The following is a 17,412-nucleotide window of genomic DNA, read 5'->3' as shown; positions in this document are numbered from 1 at the left end:
ACCTTTGCATTGAATGCCTGAATGTAAGGATTCAGGAAACACAAGACCAGCTTTTGTGTATATGGTAATCAATCAATCAATCAATCAGATTTATTTATATAGCACATTTAAACATGACTTGCATCAACCAAAGTGCTTTACAGAGACCAGTGCTAAAAGGTGGAGCAGATAGGCGTAAATCACTGATCTGTTGATCTTTAACAGAAAGAAGGCAACAATAGCTTTTGGCCACGTTATATTCAAATTTGACTATACAATACTCAATGCTATACAGTGTATTATACAGTCTCTTCTCTGTTTCTATGGAAGTTCCAAAAATCAACGTTGTTCTATTAAGTGTCGTTACATAATTAAATAGCCTTCCAACAGGTTGAAGCGGAGCTTTAACGTTATCGATTAGGCCTAATTTCACTCCACGACTCCGCGGACCAGCAGTCTCCACGTTGCAGACCCATATTTTGAGAAATGCTGAATAAACCACAACCAATTTCAATTCTTCGATACGGTCACCATTAGACTAGAGGGGAGAAGGGATGGGAAAAGATCTGGGCACAGTTCTTCCAGAACTTCGTGCCAAGTAAAAGCGTTGTCGAGATGTTTGTGTGAATGAAATGAAGTATAGAGGCCATAGTGTGACATGTGTAAACCAATGGTGTAGAGATGACACCACAGGGTTTTATTTAAGAGAGCCTATGTTTGCATGTAATTTATATTCACAATACTTAGGACTACTAAAATAAATATTATTTTATTACATTTGTATTGGTTGTTTAGGCCTAGAGTAAAAATCAGTCGGTCTTAACGCGAGTTTACAACCGGCAAGTCGGTCGGACTAAAAGGGGGAAAAATTAAATATTTGGGTTGGTTCTAAATTGACAGGGTCGGTCGGGTTACGGCAAACGAAAATATTTTTAAGGATGGCCTAGGTTGCGTAGCTTATTTCTGAAATGTCATTAAACCCAACAGTAAGCCTAATTGAACTAAATCTCATAGCCTAGGTAGGTTAGCTATACAAACTTGACAGATGCAAGTGAGCAAATCAATTTAACATTGGCCTATTATTATTTGTTGCTGCTCAGCGTCATTTAAACTAGCAGCCATGTACAGTGGGCATCGCTTTCAAATGGCCACTTCATTCGCGCATTACGAGGCGTGAAGCTGCGTGAAGCTTTAGTACCACTTTCCGCCACTGTGCGTCGCTCTGCCACTGTACATCGCTCTGCCTGCCGCCCCAAAGCAGGATCTACCATTTAACATAATTGTTGCCGAGAGTAATCCCAGCCTACGAATTCAATAACAAAATGTAGTCAATTGACTGCTTGACATGTCATTTTTATTTTTCTGTACAATAAACAAATACATCTGCTTTATGCCGCAGAATTACATTCATATTTGGCTAACTTCTGCAGACACGCAAAGACGATATGAGTCTGTTGCATTTCGTTAGATGTCAGAGTCACGCATAATATTTGAAAACCACTGGCTCGTAATCACAATAATTTAACACACGACAGTTGGATACTTCATCATGTTCCCATGCCTACATTTTGGTGAGTAGCATAGAGATCGTTAAAACAATAAAGTATGGCTCTCCGTTTGGGACATCGAAAACTTATATTTTAATAGGGTAGACTAACGTCGGAGATGCTGACTTGCAAAGGCCTCTGGATAAAACGTTAACTCCACTATCATCAGTCAATGCCCCCTTGATCAAAGTGGGGAATGAAAGAAAAAGTTTGAGAACCACTGGCTTAACAAGTTACCTGCAGTCCAGAACACACAGAATATTGCAACAGAAAGTTGCCTTTATAATCAACTACTATTTGTTCCAACAGCATTCAAACAAAGCCTTTATAAAAGTGAAAAAAAAAATATTCCATAAGAAGTAAAATAAAATACTGTTACTGTAACTGTATCCCAAGCTTCAGCTCCCCACGTCTGTGACCGGCAGACGTGACACCGCTAAATTGTCAGCTTGTTTATAGCCTACCCCACACTGAACACGTAAGACCGCTAGCTAGGCCAATCACTGTGGGGTGCGGTAGCCTACTCTCTGGGATTTAAGTCAAGCAATATAACCATACAAATGTTTCAAAATGAGTAATTTCGGCTTTCTCTGAACTGGCCATTGTAGGCTACGTAAAAAAATAAACAAGTAGGCCTATCCACTATCCAATGATATCGGTAAATGTTTGTTGACATAGAGCTGAGCGCTCTAGAATCTTTGACTAAGAGTGAGTGAGTCTTCATTGCTATGGATGACGTTATTTCTCTTGCACGAGCTTGACTGAAGTGACCACCTTGATTGGCTGATGATTGTAACGCGGGAATGATTCCAAACACCTCCCTTACGATGAGTGGCAGGTGACAGGTCTGAGAATGCGTGCGCTACACAAGGACGGAAGATGATAAATAACTGAATAAAAAGGCCTAGCCTAAATGAATCAAGAGTAAGGCAAAACAAATAGCCTAGTAGCCTAATGAAACATATGGATTGATGTAGTATCTTTGTAACATTATTAAATTAGCCTAATCTGTTACTATGCCTATGCCTACGTTTGCAAAACAGAACATTTTAATTTGATTCACAATAATGTTACATTTAATTTACATGTTGACCATGAGTAGCCTAGTTTTGGTTGTTGTTGGTGGCGTTATTGCATGTTAGTTATGCCTACAATGCAAAATTGCTTCCTCACGATTGCAAGCTCCTGTAGCCGCATAGGATTTCAAAACATGCGAAATGCCGCAAAACCGGTTTGTGAATAGGTCTGTGAGTTAGGAGTCATCTCGACTTCTTTTAAGCTGTCACAGCTGGTGGGAAGGTGTGATTTGTTGGGGGCAGGGCCGGAATAACTGGGCACAAATGTCTGATGGCCCCCCTGCCCCCCAGCCAACGTGAATCGGGTGGTCAGTTAATAGGCCTAGCCTATATCGTGAAGATTTTTCTTGCCATCTAAGGCACGAGCGCATCTGTGAGGCCAAGCCTCACCAAGTAGCCCGTTTGTTTACAACTAACATTACATTTAATTAAACTGCTTATAGGCTATGCCGAAATAGTTTTCAACATTTTGAATATTAGTGTTTTATGTGAATTAGGAAATGTTCTCAAAGTAGCCTTAGCCTATGGCTGAAAGCTGCTTGGGATCCCCCCCCTGTCAAGCGGCACTCATCAAAAGCAGTAATTTCGGCCTTGTCTGAACTGAAGAGCTGTGGACGTTACGGCAGGGCATGCCCAATGAAAATAAACGCAACACAACACAGACCCCGCTTCTCTCGCGTCAGTCACTGAAATGAACGAAACACAGAACCCGCTTCTCTCGCGGCAGTCACTGACAGTAGCCTAGAATAAATGCATGGGGAATGACAAAGACATCGTAAAACACTGAAAGTTAATATTTTGTCACTAGCAACATACATCTGTCCTTTGTCAAATGTGTCTTCATAAAGTTGAACAAATACATTTGCTTATTTCACAGAAAAATATAAATAGCCAGTTTAGGGTCTACAGTGCAGAGTTGGTAAGTTATGGTAGGCCAACTTGGAGTGAACATACCACCAGGGGAAATTCTTTCTCTAGTAGCTGAGTAGCCTGATGGTAGGCAGGTGCGCTCGTAGACATACGGTCGAACATGCAAGCGCCAATGAATCGTGCTCTCCGGTGTTGTGTGCATTCTGGTTTCTCCACCTACTGGTTTCCTTGCGCGTGCATGCGCTGCAGCAGTTGTCAGACATTCACAAACAAGTTGTTTTAGGCGGTTTGAAGTCTTTTCATACGCCATGAGCGCTCGGCTACATTACAGCCACTCGGACAAAAGACATGTAAAAATATAGCTGCAAGCAGCAATGAGGGGGCCAAGCAGAATAGGCCTGAGTAGCCACGGTGACAAGATAGAACTCAGCAGACACCCGGGATCAACAGGGCTGAAACAGGGCTGAGTATTGCTACCGCCTCCGCCCCCCACCTAATCACTCCAGCCCGTCCCACCCCGTCTTGCCCTGCCCTTGCACGCACGCATTAGAATTAACTGGATGGAACATGTTGTCATCAGTTTCACATCAAAAAATAAAAGATTGATCAAACACATCAGCAACTACAGATCAAAATGCAATATTGCTAATTGCAGCACCCCCTACAGGTCAAAGGTCACCAAGATTTGTGAGTCCTCCTAATGGGGTCATGAATATATGTAGTAAGTTTGGTTATGATACATGGCAGGGTTGCTGAGATATGAGCTCACTTCCTGTTTGGCGGCTTCGCCACCAATTTCGATTGGCTGTTACGGGCGAATGCTTTTGTCAATTGTTCCAGGAGCAATATATTGATAGGTTATGGTCTGAAGATGGTCTGTGCCAATGTTGGTGAAGATCAGATGAAATTTGCGACCTGTGAAAACGTTTTGATGTTGTTGATTAAATCTAACATGGCAGCTGAATCAATTACGATGACATCACAAGTTGGCCTGGTTCGGCCTAAGGACCTACAACAGTATTACCAGACACCACTAGTACATTTTAATTCCAAACACAACAGCAGCTACAGGCCAAAAGGCATGTTTCTTAATTACAGCGCCCCCTAGAGGTCAAAGGTCACCAGATTTATTGAGCGTCCCCCTGATTGGGTAATGAGTCCATGCACCAAGTTTGGCTTTGATACATGCAAGGGTTGCTGAGATATGAGCTCACTTCCTGTTTGGCGGCTTCGCCACAAGTTTCGATTGGCTGTTACAGCCACATACTACTGTCAATTGTTCCAAAAAGCAATGCACTGATAAGGCATGGTCTGAAGATGGTCTCTGCCAATTTTGGTGAGGATCCGCTGAAATTTGTGACCTGCGAAAACGTGTACGTGTTTTTGATTAAATCCAATATGGCGGCCGAATCAATTACGATGACATCACAAGTTGACTTGGGTCGGCCTAAGGACCTCCAACAGTATTACCAGACACCACTAGTGCATTTTAATTCTATGCACAACTGCAGCTACAGGCCAAAAGGCATGTTTCTTAATTACAGCGCCCCCTAAAGGTCAAAGGTCACCAGATTTCTTGAGCGTCCCCCTGATTGGGTCCTGAGTACATATACTAAGTTTGGTTATGATAGATTAATGGGTTGCTGAGATATGAGCTCACTTCCTGTTTGGCGGCGTCGCAGCAAATTCGATTGGCTGTTACGCGCGAATGGTTATAGTTCCGAAGACAAAAAAAGCAATGCATTAATGAGGCATGGTCTGTAGATGATATCTGTGAAGTTTGGTGTCGCTCGGACAAAATTTGTGACCTCTGATACGTTTTAAGTGATTTTGATGAAATCCAAAATGGCGGACAATCCATCATGGCGGAAAATGACATCATAGGGTGCGTTGAACTCGGCTTGGTCCAAGGATTCCAACGATACCTCATATTTGACAATCGGGTCAACGGGTCAAAAGTTACGTGTGTGAACGCACGTCCAACTTTGGCCTGTTGGTGGCGCTAGAGCGCTCGGGGTGCGGACTTGAAACTTGGTGAAATTAATCATGGGGCACTGCCTAATTAGTGTGCCAAATTTCACAACTTTTCACCAGACGGTTCTATGGGCTGCCATAGACTTCAATGGGAGAGGATTTATAATAATAAGAAAACTAAGAAACACAATGGGTGCCTTCGCTGCTTGGCCCCCAAAAATATATGTTTTGAAAACTAGCATTAAACTGGATTCGATCCCGCAAAAGCAACACACGCGTGACTCTCTCCATCCTGATTCCCTACTCTTTGAGCCAACTAATATGTTACGCGAATCAATTAACTATTGTAGGCTACCATTAATTAATAACGTAGGCAACACCCAGGTAACATGTTGTCCAGGCTATCTGAAACAAGGGGTTGCCTCATCTACAACAACTGGTTACCTTGGGCTGCTACTCTTTGTGGTTGATCAACTAAAAATAAAAGATGTATTTGGTGATGACGTTATTGTAGGCCTAGTAGACCTACATTCTGAGAAATTAAATGGTAAGAGAAACGATCTACATAGCGCACCAGACCGCGATGTCTTAAAGGGTTGAATGAAGGGAGTTTGCAAAAATAGTGTATTTTTCCAAGTCAATAAACATTCTTAATTTTCGAATGTCTTTGTCAGGGAACTTTTAAAAACCATAGGCCTGGTAGTCGCTCAGACAAGGAGTTATAAGATACAGGCAATACCATTTGTGTCACCTAATGCAGTTCAGTGAATTAGCAAGATACCATGAGAAGCCAACAATCGTAAAGCACAGTGCGCACGCGCGCGCTCTCTTCCCTGCGCATGAAGCCGTCTGCGTGTTGTAGGCTAGATTTGCGTGAGTTCTTTCTATCTGCTTTACTTTTGTGAGTTGCGACCACCTAGGCTATGTTATAGACGTTCTATGAGGTACCAGTGTTTAGCTGTGTCACAAAACAATAAGCTTTGTCAAACTACTTTTAAAATGATATTCAGGGCTATATACATTTTAAACATTCGAGGCTGAAGACCCGACAAAGCCTTGCGTTAATTCTTCAGGTGGGAAGTGTCAGGAATTTTCATACGAGAGACGCTGTCATTGGTGGTTAGTATATGGAGTAGGGAATTGACAGCATATCCAATCACATTGAGAGATGCTGAATTTAACATAAACTGCGATGTTTGATTTTAAATTAATGTAAATTTAGCCGGGACTGTAAGCTGGCACACGTGGGTGCTCGATGTTTTCAGTGGGTGCCCGAGAGACGGAGCACCCACGGTATCGGCGCCTACAAGCGTATCTCGCGGTTGCATCCATTACAAACAAACATGCAATGTGAACGTCTGGGATTGGGGAGAGCACTAAATGCTCTTCTAAATAAGCACGAAGTCAAGCATTTCAATGAAAAACACTCTTTAATAATCAAAAAAATAAACGCTAATGAAGTAAACTTGTGACCATCAAAAATCGTTTATCGCCTGTAACCGTGATAACAGGACGTAACAGGAAGGCATTTGGCTGAGCAACGGAGGTTAATATGCTCTAAAAAAATTTTTTTGATGTCTGTCTATCATCGTTGCACTCGGATAAAACCAGAATGTTTAATTTGTCCTGCGTTTCTTCTACGGCTGCAAACGGGATTCACTCGCAGTTAACCAAATATTTCTTTATTAGGGCAGGGCAGGCATATTTCTGGCTATTAAATTATTTCTAAACCAGTCTGCTAAAGTCTGTAGTGAAGTCTGTGTAGGGTTTTCCAGGCTCCATTTCTTTTTATGAGACACCCTGCTCACTTGAGCCATCTACCGGTTGTTTGGGTTGTTGCAGCGTCACTGGAAAAATACAAATTAAAGTCGCGTGATCCCATGCGCGGACCGCGAGTGAAGCTGGCCAAGTCGAAGCACTGCCCACTGTATCGCTGTTTTTGGCATGACAGCTGCAGCTTGAAAGCTGCACTTTTGTGTATGTGTGAGGAGAAAAGACGCCGGCTAGGGGAGGCGAGGCACTAGAATCACACGCCTTGTTGCAAACACGCATCTTACTGTCAAACAACACTGTCATTCTTAAAAGTATCGATAATAAAATTGTGTCTCATTCTTGTTCTACCTCCAAGACAAGCAGCACTTTCTGTTGAGTGCACTACTGGTGTCACTTTTGGTTCCGTGCAAGTTGCACTAATCTGTCTATGGTACCGGCTGTATGTTTTTGAGTGTCAACAATGGAAAGCTGGTGTAGGAGAGCCTTCACGATTTATTAGCCGTGACGTTTCATACCATGGTTAATAGTAAAACCAGTTTTCCGCGACATCCCTACACTCATGTACTATTCAGGTGAAATATACTGCTCATGTTTTCTGTATGACAACATTTCTCTCTATGGTGTCTCCTTCTATAGTTACGAAAACCTAGCTGAATGGATCTAATCTGAGTACATGTGTTTATTTTCCAATATCCGATCCAGTGATTTTGGTCAATATCTGTCCTATACCGATCCTGCCTATCGAATCGGCTCATCCTTAGTTCACACTATACAATTTTGAAATCAGTAACTTGCTTTTGTTGACAACTTCCTACTGCAATCAGTGATCATCCCTCTTAGGTAACTAGTAGCTTGCTCGCTAACTGGTGTGATGATAAACTCAGTCTCACTGAAAATGTATTGTACCAGCAAGTGCAGCTTGATGGACAAAAATGAAGTCTGTCTATAACTGGCATCAGGTCTGATTTCTTATTGACTATTTATTGACAGCGAACAGAGAAGTACCTCTGGCAAAGCTTAGTTTAAATCATCATTATTATTATCATTATTATTATTATTATTATTATTAACTCTTGGCAACATGAATTTTAAGATAAAGTACCGTTTAATGTGCTATGGGGCTTAGCAAAGCTTTTGTTAATGGGTGCATAGTTTTAATACCTAAATTGTACTTTTTTCTTTCCCCACACCTTAGCTTGCTACAGTGGAGCCAGGAAAGACTTTTCACATGTACTCTAAAGAGGAGCTGGAAGATGTCATCAAGGACATTTGAGAGATTTAATTGATGCAACTGGATGATCACAAAGCACTCACATCTGGCTGTCCAACATCTCTAATAATCTCTTTTTTGTGGAAGTTCAGTAAAGCTTAAGAGGATATCTTGGTACAAATAAACTGATGAGTGATATTGATGTTAATCATATGCTTTTCTTAGATGTGTGTAGTTGCATCTCACCATATAGATAATTCTCTGACCATAAATCAGTTGTATGAATTCTGTATAACACAAAAAATGGTATTCGTATTCCTAAGCAACATGGGTGGCCGTTTTAGACCAAGTGCCAAGATGGTCTGTATTGTTTGGTCATCTAAGGGCTTTTCTGCATTTTGATATCCTGTCCTAATAAATGTATTTCAGACCAACCTTTCTTACATATTTTGTCACAAATGTTTTTATTTAGATCATAGACAAGAAAACTGAATTATACACTTCTGGCCATAAGCCATGAATATTTTTTCTTTCTGGGGAAAATAATACTTCACAATTTATAACAGTCAGCTACAATAGCATGCTTTTTTAAAATCCACATGCATAATTTCTTTCTTTCTAAGCAAAGACAAACACAAAAAACAAAGCTTGTGTACGCACAAAAGTCATGGGTACGCTATCTTTGATGATCATGGTCGGATTTATCAAGAGTGAAATCAACGTGAGTGTGCACTCCCCCACAGCAATTTAATTTCTGGTGTACGTACATTTATAGGGAGCTTTGTCAGTTGGCGACACTTAGAGGTAATGCATTGAAATTGCATTAGGAATTGTTTTTACGATCCTTCGCACTACATGCAAAAGCCATTACTATTTAAAATCAATCAATTTAAATTCATTTACATATTATTGACACTTTGAGCTCATGGGAATAACCTATCATGCAGTTAGCTGAGTGCATAAAAACGTGCACAAAATGGTACAATGATTAATAGGTTGACAATGGCAGTTCTGGCCTTATTAGAGGACCTAGCCAAAGGCCGAATTCGAAGGGAACAGGAGATCACTGATTTTCTGGTCCTTGATGATGACTGGCTTATCAGCTGTTTCAGATTTCCAAATGTAGAGAATAGACCAAAAATGGCAAACCTAGGTGCTATTATGTGACTGCATGAAGATCATGACATAGGTTTGCTCTCATCATTTGTGCAGTTCATACTGCATTGGTCTACCAAGTCCAAAGCCAACATACAACATAATGTTAGAAAATGTAGTCAATATAATGTATGTATGTTACATCTGATATTACAGCTCAGCTCAGTGTGTCAAAATGTCCCAGGTTCCTGAAAGCCCTCCTAATGTAACATGTGGGTTTTAAACATGTTTTTCATTTATTTTTGCCTCATTAGCAATTAATGAGTTCTAATGTCCTCTGTGGATTGATTTCACATCTCTGGAGGCAAGGAAAATAAATGACAAACATGTTTACAACGGAGTCATGTCTTCAATGGAGACTGGAACAATATAAATATTGTGTACGATTAATCCTCAAGTGTCTCTCCATAGCAAGTGGAAATGGAAATTAATCCAAACTTGAATAAATGTGCTCTGCATTTAACAAGATTTTTTAAATGTTTTCCTTTTACCAGTAATAGACTGGGTTTATGGTAATAACTTTGTTAAAGAACAAAGAAATCCACAAGTGGCGATGATGAGCACTGCACAACCACCTTTGGTTCTGTGACCCATTGCATTTTGTCATCCCAATAAATGCACTCCCACCTGGTGATGTGTGTCAAATGCACACATCTGATGTATGTGCTAAATTTTACCAGTTGTATACATCGAAAGCACTTCTTTCTAAGTTCCTGGGACCTAATGTACAAAGCTTGTGTATGCACAAAAGTTGTGGGTACACTATTTTTGATGTTCATGGTCGGATGTATCAAGAGTGAAATCAACGTGAGTGTGCACTCCCCCACAACAATTTAATTTCTGGCGTACGTACATTTATAGGGAGTTCTGTCAGTTGGCGACACTTAGAGGCAATGCATTGAAATTGCATTAGGAATTGTTTTTACGGTCCTTCGCACTACATGCAAAATTCATTTACATATTATTGCCACTTTGAGCTCATGGGAATAACCCATCATCAAAGATCCTTGACTAGCTCCGCTTTAACCCTCTCTGCTATCATCATGCAGTTAGCTGAGTGCATAAAAGCGTGCACAAAATGGTACAATGATTAATAGGTTGACAATGGCAGGTTTGGCCTTATTAGAGGATCTAGCCAAAGGCCGAATTCGAAGGGAACAGGAGATCACTGTGATTTTCTGGTCCATGATGATGACTCTTGGAACTCTGCTGAGTTGGGTCCGGTTTTGGAGACAGACACGGCGAGGAGCCACGCATTGCCCTTACAAGTGCTGACAACACTTGGTTTTCTGGAAACAGGATCCTTTCAGAGGGAACTGGCGGAACGGTCAGGAATGTGCCGGTCATCTTTCAGCCGTGCCATGCCTGCTGTTTTTAATGGGATAATTTGCATGTCAGCCAGGTATACAGTACCTCCCATATGATGCCAGTGACCAGACAAACATCAAAGCACAATTTGTAGCTATAGCCTATGTAAACAGAGTGATCGACTGCACACACATTGCTATAAAAACATAGCCTAGCAAGCCAGACCCATATCAAGATGTTGGGTCTGGGAACACACCATTGGCAGGGCTCAATCCGAAGGGCGGTATAAGCGGTTGTCTTTCAAATTCCCTTGGCACGCAATAGGATATCGCTACAGTCAGTGGCGGTCCTACCTTTGCCCAGGTTGTAGTTGGTCAACCCCCCCCCCCCTCCCCCCCCCAATATTTAATATTCATATATAGATAGTGTGAACGATTGTCTCACAATTGCATTTCAATCCCTAATTGACCATGTCTGTTTTTGCCAAAATGTTAATTCACCCACACACCGAGATAACCATCTAGTCTTGTCATACGGCATAAGCATAGAGCAGTTAACAATCCACCCCACAACACCCCACCTTAACTGACCATCATCTAATTACTTTTAAGATGACACTACACTATGCAGTACCTAATTCAGCTGAATACTACAGCCGTGGCCTATCTGAAAAAACTAATGCAGACTTTTTAGAAAAAATTCCTTGCCACATTCCTGACTCGGGAGGTATCAGAAGGCCCTTTCCTTAACCCAGCCGAGGTCGATCTGTTAACTGATAATGCATTACGCTCAACCCTAGACTCTGTAGCACTGCTCAAAAAGAAAATAAGAAAACAAGTAAGACGTGCTCCATGGTATACCACACAGACTAAAACCCTCAAACAAAAAGCACGTAAACTAGAACAAAAATGGCGCACCACTAAAATGGAAGTCTTTTGCCAAGCATGGAGAGATCACTTACAAAAAAGCACTCAACAAGGCTAAGTCAGCCTACTATTCCTCGCTAGTTGAAGAAAATAAAAATAATACAAAATTTCTCTTTAAAGAAGCCCTATGCAGGTCTGGTTATTCCTTTGCTGTTTCTGGGTTTTCGCCTGATTTGGGCTCGCATTTTTCATGACATAGCTCCCCCTGCAGCTTCGGTAGAAAGTGACTGCTACGCTAAACCCCCACTAGCTAGCGAGCTAGCCATCAAGAAACCAAGCTAAACACATACAGGGCTCACAATAAAACGGTCGAGCAAACACATTGTTCAAGAGACTATCAAACCACATTACAAAAATGAAGGTCACCCAAGGGTAGACTACTTACAATTTCAACAGCAACAAAGCCAAGTCGGAGTCCGTTTTGCAGTCTTCTTAGAAACTACAATCTGACTATATTTTTGAGACGCGATTGGATACTTCCGCTGAGTCATCCGGATTTGTTCGGGACGAGACCAGAAAGTTGCATATTCGTTTTTTCCGCGGAGAAGCACTAGGGGAAGACGAGGCACCAACCAAACGACCCAAAAAGTGTTGTAGAACCATCAGAAGGACTCTCAACCTGCATAATTAAGGTCATTTTTGCTAAAATTGTTGCATAGGGCTTCTTTAACACAATCTACCGCCTGACGAAGAGCCATAACGAAGTAACCCAATCTATTCCTATAAGCCTAAACAGTAATGATTTCATGAACTTTTTCAATGACAAAATTGAAACAATTAGAGTTAAGATCAATAACCAATCAGTTAAACCAAATACACATACTCCATTGCTGAACGATAGCGAAAACATAATAGAATCACAGATCAGACCTCGAACAACATTTAATTCATTTACACCTATCGACATATTAGACCTCACCTCCACAATTTCCTCATCAAAATCTACAACTAGTCTACTAGAACCTATTCCTACTCACCTTCTTAAGACTGCTCTCCCCTTCCTGGATAATGCTTTGCTCCATTGATTATAAATAATTCAATGCTATCATGGCATGTACCACAGTCGTTTAAGACATCTGTTATTAAGCCATCCCTAAAAAAACCTACGAAAACGTGCCATTTTGCATTCAAAATATCTAATTTTCAAAGTACTGTTTTTAAAATCTTGAAGCACCTATTTGGATGAAGTAGATTCTTACCTCTCAAAAAAAACATGTGGTGCCATCTCAGGCTATCTTTTTTATTTATTTATTTATTTATTTATTTACTTAACAAATAGTCAATGGAGGTATGTGTGCTATTTCAACCCTATTACCAACAAATTCATATATTATTATAAAATAATATGAATGCTCTTGTAACTATTCATGAATATTATACAAATAATTATGTGTTACATAAATAATTCTGGTGTTGAACACATGAATTATTCGTTTTTAGGATTGACAGTAACAGGGTTGACAGTAACAGGGTTGATTAAATATTGTTATTGGCAGCCATTACTAGCCATGTGGTGGACACCATGACACCACATGGTGTGCATTCAAGAGAGGTTAACATGCTGTTGAATATTTACATTTACATTTTCAATCAAATTACTTTTTAATGCATGATTTTGTGGTAACAGGGTTGACAAAACTAGCTTGTCCCCTTCTGTCAGACACTTTTCTGGTCTTTTCACCATCAACTTCCTGGAATGCAGGTGATATCACTTCCTGAAAATGATGTAACTTTTGGCACAGTTAATTTTCTCCAAGGGGGGTTTTATCCAAAAGTAACAGGGTTGACGACAACATGGGGACACATGTAAAATGTTGATTTGAGGCTTTTTGCACTTGAGGCTTTTTATACGTATATTTATTTTTATGATAATTTGACTTACCCTAACCCTAACCTGACCCTAACCTAATACGAAAAGTGCTTAAAATCCTTTTAAAAAAAAGGATGAATTCTTAAAAAGTAAATAATTTATTTTTACCATTATTGTATTTCCTAAAATATAAAATAATTATGTATAAAACATTGTTAATTCAGCTTTGCAAGACACTTTTGTTTGAGGGACATAAAATGGCACGTTTTCGTAGAATGACCCTGTTATTAAGCCATCACTCAAAAAACCTAGCCTTGACCCTAACAACCTGGCCAACTATAGGCCTATATCTAATCTCCCTTTCATGTCAAAAATACTAGAAAAAATAGTGTCCAAACAAATTGGTGCCTTCTTACATATGAACAAAATCCAGGAATTATGTCAGTCTGGCTTCAGAGCTCACCACAGTACTGAATCAGCCTTAGTTAAAGTTTTTTATGACCTCCTCATTGCTGCTGATAATAATCAATACTGGTCCTCCTGGACCTCAGCGCTGCCTTTGACACCATAGACCATGACATACTACTTCATAGGTTTGAAAATTTGATAGGCATCAAAGACTCAGCACTCACTTGGTTTAGATTCAATTCAATTCAATTTATTGTGCTTATAGAGCGCCAAAACATAACACATGTATCATGGCGCTTTACAGAATGTAGGCAATCAGAGAAAGAAGGAAAGAAAGGAAGAAAAGGAAAGCAAGAGAGAGGCCCATGGGTAACAGGGGCGAGGAAAAACTCCCTAGAATTGGAGATATATATAGGAAGAAACCTCGAGCAGATCCACGACTCAAGGGCCTGACCCATCTGCCTAGGGTCAGTACATGACAGTAAGGTCTGTATACATGACAAATGCATATGATAGTCGGGTGTAGAGAATAAGACATGGTGTTAAGCACTTGAGCTGAAAGTTACAAGAGGTGGGATGATTACGTATCCGTTATGGTAATTCGTTATTCCTGATTTAGTGACAGAAAGTTCAATAGTCCAGCGTTGGGATTGTCCAGGGGAAGGGAGTTTTCGAGGGGCATGTGGTGGGTTGGTGGATTGGCCAGTAATCCGGGCAGAGTTGTCATAGGCTGGTGGTGGGTCGCTAGGCTGTACGGGCCAGGAGTCCAGATAGGGGGCAGTAATAGGGCAGTCGAGGATGGGACTTCAGGTGAGATGGGTGAGAGGAGGGCCAACACACGGATGGTTGATGACTGGTGATGATATACCTCACAAGTGAGGTACAGTAAGGGGGAAGAAAGAGAGATGTAGAGTGGGTTAGTATTACTGAAAATCAAAATGGTTAATGTCAATAAGTAATCAGTAGTACTATATATTGTTACAGTATACCATGGTGGGAATAGGCAAGAGAGGGAGAGTTGAGAGAGAGAGAGAGAGAAGGGGGGAGAGGAGAGGGGGGGGTTGTACGGCGTGACACATGAAAAGTCCATGACAGCACTATGCTATAGCAGCATAACTAAGGCATGGTGAGGGGTAGTCGACACCAGCGCAGGTATGGTCAGTGACCACCATCGCACGTGCGACTGGGGTGCCAGTCACACGAGGACTCAGCAGGGTGGTCCATTCCAAAAAACCCTGAGGTGGGTGAATTTCCACGCACCATACCTAACTATGGGAGGCAGTAAAGAGGTATGTTTTAAGTCTAGACTTAAAAATAGGGAGGGTGTCTGCTAGTCGAATTGAGGTAGGAAGATTATTCCAGAGGAGGGGTGCTCGATAGCTGAAACCTCTGCCTCCTACTGTAGTTTTTGAGATTCTTGGAATTACAAAAAGGCCAGTATTCTGTGATCGTAGCGGTCTGGGTGGGTTATATGGAACTAGGAGATCTTTAATATATTCTGGTGCCTGGCCATTAATGGCTTTGTATGTTAGAAGTAATATTTTGAAGTCAATGCGACTTCTAACAGGCAGCCAGTGTAGAGATGCCAGGATAGGGGAAATATGTTCATATTTTTTAGTTCTAGTGAGTGCGAGCAGCTGCATTTTGTATAAGCTGTAAGCTCTTTAGACAGGTGTTATTGCAGCCAGCGTATAGAGCATTGCAATAATCAATCCTTGAGGTGACAAAAGCATGGATTAATTTCTCAGCGTCTGGTAGGGATAAAGACTTCCTTATCTTTGAAATGTTCCTTAAATGATAGAATGAAACTTTGGTAATCTGTTTTATGTGATTACTTAGTGATAGGTCTTGGTCAATTGTAACTCCTAGATTTTTAACACATGTGGATGAGGATAGTCGGAGATCAGTAAATGTAGCCTGTGATGAGGATAGGATATCCCTCATCTTTTTAGGACCTAAAACCATGACTTCTGTTTTATCGGAGTTCAAAAGCAGGAAATTGTTTGTCATCCATGTCGTTATGTCTCGTATACATGTGTCAAGTTTGGCTAACGAAGTCAATTCGTCAGGTTTTATGGAAAGGTATAGTTGTGTATTGTCTGCATAACAATGAAATTTAATGCCATGTTTCCTAATTTCTGAGCCTAGAGGAAGCATATAGAGAGAAAATAACAGGGGCCCTAGTACTGAGCCTTGAGGCACCCCATATTTTACCATAGTCTGGGTAGATGGTTCATTGTGAACCTGTACAAATTGTCTGCGGTTGGAAAGGTATGATCTAAACCAAGCGAGTGCTGAGTCTTTAATGCCTATCAAATGTTCAAGCCTGTGGAGTAGTATGTTGTGGTCTATGGTGTCAAAGGCAGCACTGAGGTCCAGGAGGACCAATATTGATATATGTCCATTATCGGCAGCGATGAGGAGGTCATTAAAAACTTTAACTAAGGCTGATTCAGTACTGTGGTGAGCTCTGAAACCAGACTGATAACATCAGATAACATCAGATCATACCTTTCTAACCGTTGACAATTTGTACAGGTCCATAATAAACCATCTACCCAGACTGTGGTAAAATATGGAGTGCCTCAAGGCTCAGTAGTGGGGCCCCTGTTATTTTCTCTTTATTTGCTTCCCCTAGGCTCTGAAATTAGGAACCATGGCATTAATTTCCATTCTTATGCAGATGATACACAACTATACCTGTAAGATGGGTGTCACTTGTGCTCAGGCCTTTTCGGTGCTCACAGTCCAACAATGTCATCTTTTATTTTGATTTATTTCGACTCTTGTATTTCTAATTCACACTGACCAAAGATGTACTTGATGCTTACTTTTCTTTCTACGAGTGCTCGTACTGGTTAATTGCTGTTAATACCCACCCCTTACTATTAACCAATGTCTTGGGAGAAGGAGAGGAGAATCATTATGGTCTTTATTATCTGTGCAATGTTACCAGTATGGTTTGACGCAGTGCGTTGAAACGTCAGTCGTTTGTTTCCACCACAATAAAAAAGTTTAAAAGTATTCAGTGTGCCCTGTAATCCCTGGGTTTAGTCTCCTAGAAGTAGCCCAGCCTGTCTCTCTGATCCTATGGTCCTGGACTGTGAGCACCAAAGAGGCTTGAGCGCAAGTGACACCATTCTTGCAAGTTGAATCAAACATTCTTTAGAACACAGCTGATCAACCGTCTGCTTTCACTTTTGAATGAAGTTATGGTTATGGTTATGGGATTTTGCAGACGCCTTCGTCCAAAGCGACACACAAATACAAAAACAACATAATATTTAAAATTTAACAGGGAACGGATTAGAATGTTGGTCAAACTATAATAAGGAGAATAGCAATAATAAACAACAATATCAATTAAATCAATAGC

General features: G+C 40.8%; 1 protein-coding gene across 1 annotated transcript in view; it reads left to right on the top strand.

Annotated features, from left to right (window-relative positions):
* The window catches only part of psma5 (proteasome 20S subunit alpha 5), a 33,804-nt gene extending 24,930 nt beyond the window's left edge, over positions 1–8,874 (top strand). Inside the window, exon 10 of the mRNA XM_076292649.1 lies at positions 8,415–8,874. Within this exon, the coding sequence (XP_076148764.1) occupies positions 8,415–8,492 (78 nt within the window). The 3' untranslated portion in view covers positions 8,493–8,874. The remainder of the gene's footprint in view (positions 1–8,414) is intronic.
* The last annotated feature ends 8,538 nt before the right edge of the window (positions 8,875–17,412 follow it).

The sequence above is a fragment of the Alosa pseudoharengus genome, unplaced genomic scaffold, assembly GCF_046254945.1.
Source record: "Alosa pseudoharengus isolate Yale_2024_CS ecotype anadromous, Long Island Sound unplaced genomic scaffold, YU_APseudo_1.1 YU_APseudo_1.1_scf_19, whole genome shotgun sequence".
Lineage (NCBI taxonomy): Eukaryota > Metazoa > Chordata > Actinopteri > Clupeiformes > Clupeidae > Alosa > Alosa pseudoharengus.
The sequence above is the reverse complement of the archived record's forward strand: the minus strand, read 5'-3'. Positions and strand labels throughout refer to the sequence as shown.